Source organism: Triturus cristatus, chromosome 10 (assembly GCF_964204655.1).
Source record: "Triturus cristatus chromosome 10, aTriCri1.1, whole genome shotgun sequence".
Taxonomy (NCBI): Eukaryota; Metazoa; Chordata; class Amphibia; order Caudata; family Salamandridae; genus Triturus; species Triturus cristatus.
In genome coordinates, this window is record NC_140593.1 from 322,794,802 (window position 1) to 322,810,426 (window position 15,625).

The 15,625-nt window shown below is 46.4% G+C and overlaps 1 protein-coding gene across 1 annotated transcript; it reads left to right on the forward strand.

Moving 5' to 3' along the window:
- The first annotated feature begins 622 nt into the window (after positions 1-622).
- Positions 623-15,220, forward strand: LOC146789388 (vimentin-1/2-like). Its single transcript, XM_085631515.1, has 9 exons — positions 623-1,251; positions 5,491-5,551; positions 8,327-8,422; positions 8,822-8,983; positions 10,305-10,430; positions 11,319-11,539; positions 11,655-11,698; positions 13,216-13,298; positions 14,813-15,220. The coding sequence occupies exons 1-9, from the start codon at positions 683-685 to the stop codon at positions 14,858-14,860; spliced, it is 1,410 nt and encodes a 469-aa protein (XP_085487641.1). The 5' UTR covers positions 623-682; the 3' UTR covers positions 14,861-15,220.
- Positions 15,221-15,625: the final 405 nt, after the last annotated feature.

Here is a 15,625-nt window from a genome sequence, read left to right on the forward strand (position 1 = left end):
GTTGCTTGCATACTCCTGCAGGCATCCTTCAGCTGCTCTCCCCGGCCTCTACCTGTGTGGCTAGAGAAGGATGGGTGCTGGGCAGGGTGCAGTTTTTAATGGCGGCCGTTTAATAATAAGGGGGTGGAAGGAGACGGCTCTGAACCATGAAATAATCCACATATTTGAGCTGCAATATAGCGAAAAGATTGAGAGGCTTCGCAAATAGATGCATTACTGACATGGCCTATCCCGCGAGTCTCTAAATGTTAAGATGCGGAGCATGGGGCTAGTTTAGTGAAGATGTGAATAGCACGACGGTAAACTTTATTTTCATGCCGGTGATGGATGGAGCATCTGTTAGCCCTTTTCTTCTCGGTTCTGCAGCCGCCCCTCCTTCTTGCTCTGTGCTATGGAGCCCGCCTCCCTCCCAGTGCAGACAGAATTTAGGACAACCCCCTCCTCTGCCCAGCCTCTGTAATCTGCACCCGCTGCTGGTCCTGCCCGGGAAGTTCCTGGTCACACCCTGGCGCTGATTGGCTGAGCGGCGGCCGCTCGGGACTCCCATTGGCTGCGGTCGCTGCCTCGCCGGTTGCGGTCCCGTTATCCGAGTATTAAAAGAGGTCCCCGACCGCCCCTCAGCCCTGCCGGAGCGCACCAGAGAGGAGTACGGAGAAGCACAGGGGAGCAGCGCAGCAAAAACATGAGCACCACAACGTCTAGGAGTTCCTACCGCAGGATGTTCGGCGGCGGCAGCAGCGGCGGCGGCAGCAGGCCGCTCTCCTCCTCTTCTGGCGGCCGCTATGTCACCTCGACCAGCCGCTACACCCTGGGCAGCGCCATCCGCCCCAGCAGCAGCCGCACTGTCTTCTCCAGCGCCTCCTCTCCAGGAATCTACACCAAGTCATCTTCGGTGCGGCTCCGCAGCAGCCTGCCCCCGGCCCACATGGGCGACAACGTGGACTTCTCCCTGGCCGACGCCATCAACCTGGAGTTCAAGGCCAACCGCACCAACGAGAAGGCCGAGATGCAGGAGCTCAACGACCGCTTCGCCAACTTCATCGACAAGGTGCGCTTCCTGGAGCAGCAGAACAAGATCCTGGTGGCCGAGCTGGAGCAGCTGAAGGGCCAGGGCAAGTCCCGCGTGGGCGACCTGTACGAGGAGGAGCTGCGGGAGCTGCGCAGGCAGGTGGACCAGCTCACCAACGAGAAGGCCCGCGTGGAGGTGGACCGCCTCAACTTTGGCGACGACATCCAGCGGCTGCGTGAGAAGTAAGGGGCAGGCCTCGCCCTGAGGGGGCCTTTCATAGGACCATATCATTCTCTATCGACAGCTGGCAACCTTGGTGACACCACAAGGACCATACCAAGCCGCTGAGGGGCATCCCACTCCAGCAATAAGTGTAAACCTGCTGACCACCATGTCCAGTCTCTGAGGGCGGGTCCAGAGGGGCATCCCACTCTAGCATTAACAGGCAGCCTTTCTGGCCTCTTCGGGAGCGAACCAAGCCTCTGAGGAGCAGGTCAAAGGGACATCCGGCCTTTGCTCAGGGGGCGCCCTGGGTGAAAGCAAAGTTGGCTCCCCCTTCCAAGCGTCTTCTTTAAGTGTCTATCTATTGAAGATTTGGGAGGAGTAGGAGGAAGGCGAGATCGTCAATATAATGCATGCCACCCACTTGACCTTTTTAATTGTCTATGTATTGAAAATTTGGGAAGGTGTGGGGGCAAGATTATGGAACGTCATGGCAAGAGAAACAAGCACAAAGCAGCCTTCAGAGCAAGTGTTTAAAGAGTTTTCTTTGGCCTAAGTGGTAGGGGGACTGTTGCAGGTAGAACGAGGGCCCCTCTGGAGGTCCACACCCTGGCTGTAGGCCTAGTTCACACATGCTACACTCAAGCGATACATGGCAACTCTCTCGCATACAGAAGGAAACGCCCAGCCTCCAAGAGGCAATTTAGGGGCACATCCCACTGTGGCATTAACTTCTACCATTCATGCCATATCCATGAATTGTCCAGTAGCTCAGGCCGGAGGGACTCCTCATTCTGCCATTCACTAGCAGGCACTGAACGGAAGAGTCCAGCCTCTGGGGCCAGTCTAGATGGACACCCAACACTGGAATTAAATAGTACACACTTGCCACCCATCATAGGAAAGAGTCCAGCCTCCAGCGCCATTCTAAACGGCCAACCCACCCAGGAGGTACTAGCACAGAGTCTGCCACCCATCATAAGAAAGAGTCCGGCCTCTGAGGGCCCCTCAAGAGAAGAACCCCACTCCGGAATGAACTAGTCCCACTCACTCCCATTAGGGTAGGGAGTACCTGAGAGTGGCAATCAAGAGGTACATGCCTGTGTGTATTTGGATAATTAAAGACCGACACTAGCTACAAAGAGACCGAGTCCTGTACAGAAGGACAGCGGGGGGGGGGGGGGGGCAGGTGTGTCTGGGACTGGATCATAGGCAGTGCAGAAGACACCAATGGTAAATATAGGGTGCCTGTTTGGGGACAGCGGAAGAGAAGGGAGGTGTTGGGGAGATAGGTGGAGACATGGAATGGGGAAACGGCAGGAAGCAGATGGGGCTGCTAGGTGGCATGATATAGTGAAGGCCAGATGGTGAGTGGCAGTATCAGATATTGGGCTGCGGAAATGTATGCGGTCAGATACTGGGGGAGAAGCTACACTTGAAGGTGGGGAGGGTGCATGTTGTAGGGAGGTGGCCTGGTGAGGGAGAAGAACAAGCTGGGCCATTGGAAGAATGCATTTATTGTCATCACACTCTTCAGAAAGTCTGAGTGGAGGTTACATAGAGATGGTGCATTGCTTGAAGACATGGGTCTTGGGATGCTCCTGCGTGGAGGAGGGACCACGCCCTTAGGATGCCGGTGCGGTGGGCCCCACATTCTCCAGGGGGCCCCCTCAGCACAGTACTCTGGCAGGAGAGCTCCCGACTGAGTCTGGAGGGGACCCCTCCACATACCTCTCAGGGGGGGGGCCCTCTAGGTCTGTTACACCAGTGCAGGAGAAAGCTTGTTTTTTGTTGTATAAAATGTATTTATAAAGAATACTGTCACAATGAGACCTCCTAGCATTGAATATTAGAACGCTAACTGTGCTGAGCTATTCAAAGAGTATAGTTGGTGGCTTGTTTCAGAAGGAACTATGGGTGTAACAAAACGGAAGTTGCTTTGGTAACTTATTTCAAACTGAAAAAGAGCAGACTCCAGTCTGAGATTTGCAAAATCTGGGGACTTTCAGAAGAAGGCGCCCTGAAGACCTCTGACGACCCGCTTGCAGTATAATCCAGTGACCCTGTGCCTGCCTTTTGGAAGCCTAGGCACGGTGGGTCTCCATGATTCAGTGCCTTGTGAAGGCTGCAGCGAGCCTTGGCATTATGGGCCACCTCCCGGTGGGCATGCAAAGGACCTTATTAACCGGATGCCCTCTGAGGGCCAGTGCAGAATAGCACCTCAAATCCTCCTGATGCACATTAGGATGTGTGTAGCAATTACACATTTTAGCTAGCAATCACAGCACTTTCTTACTCAGGGCGCCTTTTGCTCCCATGGGGCAGTGCAAGGTATGTCACGCTGAGTGGTTTCATGGGTATGGTGTGTCCTCTGTTCTGAAAACGTGAGAGCTGACACCCCAACATGTTTACAAACACGTAGCAACCTTGCTCTCCAACATCTGTACTTTTGGACGGGGAGTGTGTTCCTCGGACATCCCCATCCCCTCCCCCCACATCAGGCCCCATAAACTCCTTTGTCTGGTGGGCTCCCCGTGGGCAGCTCTCACATGCTCCTTTGGGGGGGGGGTCACTAAGGAGTGAGTCTCACCTAGCTCTCTGTGGGCCCCACATATCTTTTGCAATAGGGGGGTCACTGCAGATAGGGTCTTATTTGGCTCCCTGTGGGCCCCACATGCTCCTTTGGGGGGACGGGGGGGGGCACTGCTGCGAGCGTCTCGTGTGGCTTCCAATGGGCACCACATGCTCCTGTCCCTGGGGCGCGCTGGGAGACCCCCCGACCCCCCCCCCCCCCTGCAAAGTACACGAGTGGGGGGGGCTATCTGGTCCACCGCCTAGCACTTTTGCTAAGGGGTCCCTAAAGCCCCCCCCCCCCCCCCTCTCCGCGGGGACATTTGTCACGCCACTGGAGAGGAGCCACATCTGCTCTGGGTTGTCTGGCTCCCTCTTACATAAGCTCGGGTGTCCTCCTGCCCCCACCTCCTCAAAGGTCCAGGGGGCTCTCTCTGCAGCGAGACCTCTGCCGAGGGTAGATCTCGGCCCGCTGCCAAGAGATTACTGGATCGGGAGCCGGGTCAGCGTCTCCTCGGCTCATTAGCTGATGCCGCTCGCTCTTGGCTCTGTGCGCGGGCTGGGTTTTTGGCCTTCGTGCGCTGCTGCGGTGGCAGAAACCCTCAAACGTGTAATCATGCGGGAGGGCCCCGAGCTGCATAGAGCTGGACCTTCGCCAAACCTGCCCTCCCCGGGGTGGGAGCTTGCTGCTGGGTCCGGATAGTGGGTAGACGAGGGAGGAGAGCCACACCCCTCTAACTCTGACAGTTTACAGCGACTCAAAGCCCAACTGGGACTGAAAATAGGCCGGGGCCACAGTGCTTAATTTGTAAAATAATAAGTGCTGGGACCCGAGGCTTCTTTCAGACGCTGAGGGCAGGCTTATTTTATTTCGTTGTGTGCGAATACCACGGCCGCATATCCTCGATTCTACCGTCTCCGAAGCTGCTGCCGATGCTGAGGGCGGTTGTGATGAGCAGGCGTGGCAGCAGCAGCTACTGCTCTCTCTCTCTGTACCATTCTCCCCCGCCCTTTCCGCCTTCGTTAAGAGAATCTACCCTTGCCGAGCTTCCTATAGCCCCTCCGCCCCAGGCTCAGTGCCCATTGTGTGCCGCCGAGGGAGGGTTGGGGGGGACCAGGCGTGGGAAGTGAGGGGGGCAGCATTACAATCCGCGCCCTTGTCTCACACTTTAAAATGTCCTCGTGCTGACCAACTGATCCCAACCCTCCCTCCCCCCACCTGCATTCGAGGTCCATTGTGCAAGGAGGGGGTAGGGGGCTGCGAGGGGCCTAGCACAGGGGGTGGGAGTGTTCGGCGCCCCCACGCCCTTTGTTGTCTTTCAGGCGGCCAGGCTGACTGACATTTTTTGAGGCTCCTCAAATCTTTTGAGAGGGTGGGAGTTGCGTAACGTCACCGGCGGTGCTGCTAAAACTGGCGGCTGGCGGGTGAAAACGGATTTGGCAGCCCACCCCCATCCTTCAGACCCAACTCCTAGTCACAACGCTTTTTATACTTTTTTAAAATGTTACTTTCGGAATTTTATGAAGTGCAAGCTAGGCCTCGAGGGGAATCAGAGCGTCTCCCATTAAACTTTCAGTGCCACAATTTATATACAATGAGAACGCATGCACATTAACACCACACATTGAAACAGAAAAGTGTGTTGGTTAAATTGTTCCTTATTCTGCTGTCATGTTTTTGTTTGCAGGCTGCAGGATGAAATGATGCAGCGAGAGGAGGCGGAGAACACCCTGCAGTCTTTCAGACAGGTCTGGGACACTTACTTTTATCTCCAAAACTAAACTTTTGTTGGTCTCTTATTTCGGTATTTGTAAGTCTGCTTTCCTGAAAGAGATGTTAGGACCGATGTTATATTTGTGAGAAGCGTTTTTTTATATTCATCCCAAAGATTATTTATTAATAATCCTTTCAGGCTAAAAGCATTCATTATCTCTATTTTTTCCTCACGATTAAATGGTTATAATTTAAAGAAACGTTTTTTAATAAAAGTTGCATGCACCTCTTAACCAGCGAATCCTGAGCGGTTATATTGTTAATATAGGCGCTCAATGAAAATGTGCTTCTGCAGTTCATATGACGTCACCTTGAGTGCTTTATTTTGGTTTTCTCTCCCCTTCCCAGTGAGAAAATGAGCTCGTCACAGTGTGGTCTTGCTGACACCCGAGGCAAACACAAGGTTCACTGCACATAATCCCTGAATGCCCCGGAAGCCGAATGGCGCCATCTGCTGGTTGACAGGGAGATTAACTGGTCGCTCTGGGATTCCCATCGGAATGCCAGGCCAAGCATGGTAGAATCTAGTGCCATGGCAATGGGCTGGGAGGCCAGCAGTCTTTGTGCGAGGGGGGATAAGGGGGATGGGCCGCATTCTTAACAACAGCCAGGAAAGTTTTTTTCTCCCCTTACATGCTAACATGGCTTTAAGTGGGATGAAAAAACTGTGTGTGTGGGGGGGGGGGGGGTGCGTCTCTCAAAGGGGCGTGGCCAATGTAATTAAGAGCGTGGCTTAAAAACACGTAAGCTAAAAATCTGTGTTTAGCATAGTTTGCTGCCGGACTTGTATTTTGCTGTTTCTGTCATTGCATCTAGATATATGATACAACGAGTAACATTATACCTAGAACAAGTCAGGACTATTGGCTTTGTCAACGGTGCATTGCATAAGATAAATAAGCAGCAACTATGGCTTGAATATTATTGAAAAAGCCTCCACTTAAAGACCTGGTGACACCACGACAATGTTGCTGCTCCTGAGTTTAAAAAAGAGAAGGGAAATCCAGAGAGGAAATGACTCTCTTTAAAGGATTTCCCTTCCCCTACAACGCTCACCTACAACGCTCACCTACAACGCTCACCTACAACGCTCATGCCGTAACTTCTACACTAGTAAGCAGTGTAGTCGCTGCAGTCTGGGGGAAAAAAACGGGCTGCCTGTGCCAGGGCGCAAAACAGAGCCCGATAGAGACCCGTTTTGAGGCCCCCTTAAAAAAACTGCCATTGCTCAGACCCGGTGAGACCCGGCCCACTTAATGCCCTGCATACTAATAATTATAAGAAGCTCTACATTTCTTTTATTTTAAAGCCTACATTCTACAATTCCGTTAGGGTTATTGTATTTCTTAAAATTTCCAGGCGGTGCCACATCATTGAACACCTAATGCAAAAGCATTTCCTGGAAAATGTTTTGCTGGTTTGTTGATGGTAGCCATAGTTTTAGGCCATCGGAGGACTCTACAGTGACCAGTGGAGTGGGTCTCGTGGCTCAGTGGACTAATGCATCCACTGCAGGGGCCTGTGTTCGAGCTCATGGTCACAGGTTCAAATCCCGGCGGGCCCACTCAGCCTTTCATCCATCTGAGGTCGATAACATGAATTCCATTGAGTTGGGTAACAATAAACATCTGTTATCCAGCGCCAAGATGCCCCATTGCTGGGGTGAACGTGCGCTTTACAAATGCACATGTTATGTCATGTTATATCCAATTGGCAGGCACACACCTCCAAAGCCCCGAAAGATCACAGAGTGAGGGATAACCTTTCACTGGATTGGTGTTGGGCCACTCTGTATGTGATCATACATGTACCTGCCAATAGGGGTCATAGGGGTCATTGAGGTGCATACAGAACAGACATTTTAAGGAGCTTGTTCACAGAAGATCCTTAAACATGTTAATTTTGGTATTAGTGCATCATCTATCCTCAATTTTAACCACTCGTGGGCAATTGCGGGTAATTTCCACTTCAACAAGAACTGCAGTGTCTTTAATGACTGCCCTATCCCACCCCAATGCACTGGACACAGAATCAGGCAAGCCACTTGAACCATGTGCAAATAAGATTTGTAAAAACTTTTTTCAACTGGCTTCATCCAATCAAAATTCAAATTTGAATATATGAATGTATTTTCAGTCATTGCAGATACAAGAAATGTCTGTTTGGGCATTATCACTGGAGAGCTACTTTTGCTATTTTGTAAGGAATCTAAAGCATCCAACACAAAGCTCTTTTAGAAAAAATATCTTAGTCCATAGTAAAACTCATGACAGGCCTCAAAATGTAGTTCATTTAAAAGCAGAGTTAGGTGAGTCCTAAAGACATTGCAGGGATAAAGCTACCCCACCCACCCCCAGGAATTAATTTCACTTGACCAATGCTTTCCTAATATTCGGTAAAAAAACTGAGTCGACTGTTCAGTTTTTTTGCTTCGTGTGCTGTGGATTGATTGAAATAACCCCACGTAAAAGCCTCTCCCATCCTTCTGCTCACCGGATAGCCTTCATAACAGTAACTGGGAAGTGCCTTATTACTGAGTGGAAATCACGAAAATTTAAAAATTTCCGTCTTCATTAAGATCACTGCTATGTTTTCAATAGTTTTCAGGGGGCGGGGGGAGGGTGAACGATTTCTATTTACATTTCATGTATACTTTAAGTACCCTAAAATTGTATCATACATGCTGTTGCCTACACAATGAGGACAACTTCATTTACCAACATCTTTTCATTGTTTTATGTCTAAATCAGGATGTTGACAATGCCTCCCTGGCACGCCTGGATCTGGAGCGCAAAGTAGAGTCCCTGCAAGAAGAAATCGTCTTTTTGAAGAAGCTTCACGATGAAGTAAGATGTTTTGCAGAACTGTTGTTATTTTTTCCAAACATTCATGATTATGGAAAGGTAAAGAGCAAAATAAACCTTTCCACTCTACTTCAGTGAATTTCATGGCATGGTCTTTACCTAAAGCAAACACCAATAACACCTGCAGTAAATAAAGCAGTTTTCCTCAAAGTATGTTTTATTCAGTTTACATTTTCTCTGCTGCTGTACAAGCTTCATTAAACATTGACAGAGTGAAAAAGGAATAGATGAAATAGCTGTTCACTGCAATAAAATAACATTAGCCTTGTGCTAATGTTTATAAATAGTTTTACTTTACCGCACCAAGCTTGCTTTCACCTCTGGGTTAGGCATCGATTGCCCTTTTGAATTGTTTGTCACTTCTATTTTTTGTGTTCCCAGGAAATCCGGGAACTGCAGTCACAGATCCAGGAGCATCACGTCCAGATTGACATGGATGTGGCTAAGCCAGACCTGACCGCTGCCCTGCGTGATGTCCGCCAACAGTACGAAAATGTGGCATCCAAAAACCTCGCCGAGGCCGAAGAATGGTACAAGTCCAAGGTACAGAATGGCATTTACTATAAGTTCGATTATAGATGAAATGGCAATCCATCATGGTCGTAAGACAAAGGTCATAAACCAATAGATTATTTTGACCACTATTAAGAACCCAGGGCCAGATGCACTAAGGCTTTTTGCGTCCGTAAAGGGTCCAATTCACAAAATAAAGCCATTTGCAACTTCACAATGGTCTTTTTGTAAGTACTAACCCAATTGAGATTCAGTAATACATTACTGAATTGCAATGTGAACTTGTGACTGCATATCGAATCAGGGCACATTTATGGCACCCTTCTAAATAGCGATTTGGAATGGGATTTATGAATGTTTTGCGCAACCAAAATGTGGTTGCAAAGCATTAATAGTTTACTGAGTACTGAAAGGTAGTGGTAGACCTTTCGCAAATTGGAATGTTGACAAAAACATTTTTTAAGAGTAGTCAGCGGTCCCATGGACCCCTTGCTAAGCTTAAAATCAATGTTTGTTAAACACATCATCATTTTAATTTTTTTTAAGGAAAACGGGAATATTAAAAAAAAACAATTGCTTTATTTAATAGCAATCTCGGACATGGTTGTCTGCTGACCCCACAGTCCACCATCCCTGTGATGTCAGTGAATCATAGTAGGTCCCAGTGTTGTGATCTACCTCAATAATATTCAGGAAGAAGGTGAACTGCAACTCACTACAGTTCAGTGTTTTGCGAACCGATCTATTGGTACATAGGTCAGTTCATAAAATACCACACTGGTTTCACAAATACTGCTCACAAATTGCGTCCAACAACCAGTGTTTAGTTTATCTGGCCCTACGTGCATAAGACTTGGCATAAATTCACCCACAGATTTCAGATTTCTCACGCACCACTACTCACACCCATAATGGCACTTCATTCATTTTGCAAGGCTTTACAAACTTAGCGGCTTTTCGATTGTATGCAGTTTGAGTACGAACTCAATGGACAATGCACTTCACTCTGGTGAATTTGGGCAGTATGAAATCTCCTCTTAAATGTTATGCTCTTTAAATAGGAGTGTGCATCATTTTATGAAATTGTGTCTGTGTCTTAACAATATGATGAACAAAATATATTACTGTATATTATTGTATAGTTTTATGGTATTGTGCTCTATTTGAAAGATTAAATTAAGTATGACTGATTTTAAAACAGCACTGCACTATTAGTGCATTAGATTCACAGGTGCACTGATGTTGTCCTGGTGCCTGTCTTGTTGTGAGACCAGGAAGCATGCACCTCACTCAGATATAGATTTGATGTAATTCAGAGTTTCATAATTGAACACTTTTCTACCCCAAACAGTTTGCAGACCTTTCTGAAGCTGCGAATCGCAACAATGACGCCCTGCGCCAAGCTAAACAGGAATCCAATGACTACCGCAGGCAGCTACAGACCCTGACCTGTGAAGTGGATGCACTGAAAGGAACTGTGAGTAAAACAAGTGTATGAGGACTCCACAGGCCTGCATATGTTCAATAGCACCACACAGTATCTCGCTCCAGAAAAGTCCGGGTGTGACAAGAAATACAAAACAGAAAGGTGGTGTAAGTTCATTGCACTACTGGCAGGGATGTGTTAAACCATATCTAATGCCTCCATGTTTCCAGTGGTGATTGCTCCCTTTGTTGGCTCTCCCTTTGACAGGATATAGTGTCTTGTTCTGATAATCATCTGATACCAGAGTTTAAACTCATTTTTATTTGCAAGCCTCCAGTATCAGATATGCATTTCATGTACCTCCACGCCCATTTTCAGTCACAGTTCCATCTGTCTCACAGTGCTGCTAGCATGAAACAGACGTCACATTTTTTGGGTCCGGGAACATTGAAAGGGTTAAAACCATGCTTACCATATATTGAGATCAGATTTTCTGTGTCACTACAGCGGTGCATACTTTTGGTTATTTCCTCATGAGTAAAATGCTCAAGATAGTAACCACTCTGTATAAAAGGCTGAAATCTACCCCAGACCTGATGTTGAGGAAATGTAACGGAGGGCCTGGTGGCATTGGTGGGCCCCCAACACATCCGGGCCCCAACCCCTTAAGGGGACCCCTATTCAGCCATAAACCAATAAATATATGTGAGCTATTGGAGACTCGGTCACCTCTTCATATTCTGTAGGGGGCCCCATCATTTTGTGTTACACCATTGATGGTGGGTGGGTTTTTTTTTGGCTCATGTATTTGTTGGGTTTAGTTTTCTGAAAGCCCATCCCAACTTGTCACCCACAATTTCCCTTTTATCCATGATAATAAGTAATTGTCATTCAGAAATGTGTGCTTTAAATGACCATTGGTCCTCTTACCGTTTGCAGAACGAGTCTCTGGAGCGCCAGATGCGCGAGCTGGAAGAGAACTTTGGCATCGAAGCTGCTAACTACCAAGACACTATCACCCGCCTTCAGGATGAAATCCAGAACATGAAGGAAGAAATGGCGCGCCACCTGCGCGAGTACCAGGAGCTGCTCAACGTCAAGATGGCCCTGGATATTGAGATTGCGACTTACAGGAAACTGTTGGAGGGGGAGGAGAGCAGGTAGATTGCAAACACCATGTGCACCTCATGATATATCACAACTACTACATGTGGTCATTATTTGCAGAGTAACACCGGTTCATGGACTATAATCTGCTCTTCCATGTCTTTGCAGGATTACAGTGCCAGTCCACTCCTTCTCTGCCATGAGCATGAGAGGTAAGACATTTCCACTAGCGCTAACTCATAACATTGGGACATGTGCACCACTAATCCTTCGCACCATATTTCTAGTGTAGTAACATTTGTACAAATACACATTACAATTGAAACAAAGCACATGTGTGCTTACACAGCAACATTTGTATCCACTCGAGAGAATCAGTAGACCAAAGAGGCAGTCTCAGTCTACTTTAATGAGCAACAAATGGCTTGCAACAATTTTCATTTTTTTTTTTTTGTTGGTTGCTATTTTTCTTTGAAGTAGCTATTAAATGCTGCATGTCTGGTGTTTTCACAGCATTTCCGAATTTTAACCTCTTGAGTGCCCATGACGAGCTGGACTCGTCATGGGCGGCGGTTGCGCTGTGCCCATGACGAGTCCAGCTCGTCATAAACCCCGCCCGCTAATGAAACGCCCGGCACAGGGCGGGGAAAGGGCGGGGCACTCAAGGGGTTAAATTAAGGCATGCTGAGAGCATTTATATATAAGCAGGCCAGAAATGTCTGCTTATCAATAAACCATCTGGCAAAAAGATGCACAACTTCAAAACACAGTAAGGAAGGTTACTTCAGTTCTAAACTAGAGATCTGCACATTCCTCAACATACACCATAATTCAAACTAGCAATTAGAAATGAAATTTAAATACAACTCTGGCAGTGAAGCATAATTATAATGTAAATTGCATCGAATTGAAAACTGGAGATAGTGTGTTTGTTAAGCTTTTAGGTTAGATAATATTAGAAAAAAACTATTCACACCTTAATGGTGCTATTACGAATACATATTAGCACTACCTCCTATACACATTTAATGAATCCCTTGAAAATAAAATGCCATGAACTATGTAATAACATATTCATTCCTAGATGAGATAGCAGAGGCTTTTATTCACTCACCGAGGGGTTCGCTTTATGAATAAAATGTAATTTACTCTGTAGTAACATATTCACAGATGAGGGAGCAGAGATGTTATTCGCTCATCGGTGAATTCCCCTTATGAATAACATTTCATGGACCATGTGGTAACATTATCATTCATAGAGGAGGGAGAGCAGGTGTTAGTCAGTCTTTGAGGGTTTCACTTTGGGAATAAAATGTCATGAAGTATGTACTAACATGCTCATTCATAGATGAGGTAGAGGAGACTTTTATTCACTGACCGAGGGATTCGCATGGATTATGTATTAACATACTCATTCATAGATGAGGCAGCAGAGGCATTTATTCACTCACTGAGGGATTCGCTTTATAAAACAAATATCATGAACTATGTAGTAGCATTCACGGATAAGGGAGAGGAGGTGTTCATTCCTCATTGGGGATTCGCTTGGTGCATACGAGTAAATAACTTCAGTCACACTCTCGGGGCTAGTGTGCATATTTTGGGTGTCTGCTACAAGTGTCCTTCATTACCTGTTTTCTCTACTTATGTTGCATGCATGTGTGTAGGGAAATCAGTTTCCTTTCCTTTAACGTCTTCCATTCAAAGACTGTATATCTAACTTCTACAGAAACCAACCTTGAATCGCGCCCCAGTGACTCCCACTCGAAGAGGACACTTCTGATTAAGACTGTTGAGACCAGAGATGGCCAGGTATGTTTCAGCACCACCTAGATTATTATGTTGGATCATCTGAAGAGAAAAGTGTCTCAATTCTTGCATGAAGTTGCAGTTGGTCAGTAAGTTACACTGATTCAGAGACCACTTCTTACTCCTCCTTCAATACATAAACCCTCTGGATCTATATGAAATCTAGATGAAGCTGCCATTATTATACATGCAATTCTGTAGATCTCAAATGCAGCTTAATTGATTGCACTTTGCAGGGATCACGGCTAGACAATCACTACACTCTGACGCAATGAATCATCCCCATGTTTAGCAGTAGGGCATCTATCATGATTGCCCAAGCCTCTGGGAAGTAGCAGGACCTCTCCGGCACATGGCAGATCCTGCATATTTAGTTGACTTGATTTGATTGTGAACTTACATGATCCTGGTACTGAGCCCTCCAGTTATCAGGAGACCTATGCCATACTCTGCCTCACTGTGGCAAGATGACAGAAACATATTTGGCCATGTTGGCAGGGCCGCGCTACAGACCACTCCTCTTGCTCCTTGGTTGCAGTAAATAAGCCTGGGCTGTTTTGGTCTGTAGGGGAGCCTGGCCAGGTTATGGCTTTATATGAAGATCTTATTTTGAATGTACATTTTTCGTATTTCTACCACTGAAAGAAGTGAGTCAAAATTAACAAAAAACTTTACAAGCAACAGTGCATCACAAGTCATACTATGGCACTTTGGCCCATTCGACATACCACTGAGCTACCACATGCAAAATGCATTTGGAAAAAGCTAATTTGGCAGCTTTGATCTTTTTGCATTTTTTCCATGTTTTAATATCTGCAAGCAAATCTACATTCTAAAGAAGCAGATAGCTGTGGCCTTTAAAATGTGGCCTGGTAGGTGGTATCACACGTGGCCACCTGATCGTCTAAGTGGCCACTTGATAGTCCTGTAAGAAAGTAATTCTTCCAGTTGGCTTTTTCATTGAAACACCCTGAGCAATATTTGCACCAAAACACTGTAGGAAACCTTTGAACTAAATTGCCTGTGACGATCTTTGCAATTGTGCACTATGGTGTTTGGGTTGTTACACTGAATGGCTACTTTCAGGAGTGCCTTTCCGTCCCATTGTGTCTGTTTTTAATGGCATTTCATAACACAGATTTACCACTGAGAATGTTTCTAAACCCAAGGAACTGATACAGATGTGTCCAGCCCAAGCATTGAGGGGGGAACATAGCAAGAATTGTGAATACACATGGCAAAATGTTATTGTGCCACAGCGTTCCCCTTAGAAATCATGGGAGTTTTTAAGGCCTTTAGCTGTTATTTGTCACCACCACTAGAGGGTGCCCTAAGGTTGCTGTCTTACTTTGTCTCATGGATGTGTAACATATAAACTGGAAAGTGAGGCAGAAACTTCTATAGCACAGACATTTGATATGTTGTCATTGAGTTCAAATGATGCAGTTGCAATATTAATAATAATTGATTCATTTTGTGGTATGCGCTATTCAAGACAAACCATTCCTTTTCAACAGGTTGTTAATGAACGTTCTCACGAACACGATGAGTTAGATTTGGAGTGAAAAGGTACTGCCGTAAAGCCCAGCATGTATTTTCATTGAAGCAGAAAAGACAACTTTCACCAGCAAGACGAAGCTGTCCGCAGTGTCCAAGATGAAGACAAGCTTGCAAGTGCCTTTTGCAGTTAATTCAAGAGCGCAAGATAGTTATGATAGTACTTAGGTCTGGCGAGCAGAGGCCTTTTCTGAAAGATAGAAAACGAGTTTACAACTGTGTCTAGTTTACAGAACTGCAATAGCAATATCTTGTGCCGCAATACTGTTTTTAAAAAAAATAAAAAATCCCCCAACTTCCAATAAAGAGCTTTTTCCATACAGTGTATGACACAATTCTCAATGCTTTAATAAAAGTTTAAAAAAGAATGCCTTAAGGGAGGTTATATGGGTTTGTCCCTGATTTGGATGTGCTTTTTAATTTAAAACTTTTGCGATATTTCTCAGCATAGTGCTGAAATCAAACAGTGATAAAATAACCGCGGATTGAAATTATTACTCAAAATATTACTAACTTTATCATTAGGACAGTCATTCTGCAAGTGTAGAGACTCCTACAAACAGCCACAGCAAATCGGAACTTCTGCAACATGACTGCTGATCTGAACATTATCATAAATAGAGCTTCTTTCTGTCTACTCATGACACTACAAATCACAGGTCTTGCCACTTGCCCTTGAATTGCAAGTACCGTTTTCTTTTGCATGTAGCTTTGCCATCATCACTGCATACATTTCTATTTCCATTATGTAAGCATGATCTAATGCAGGGGTC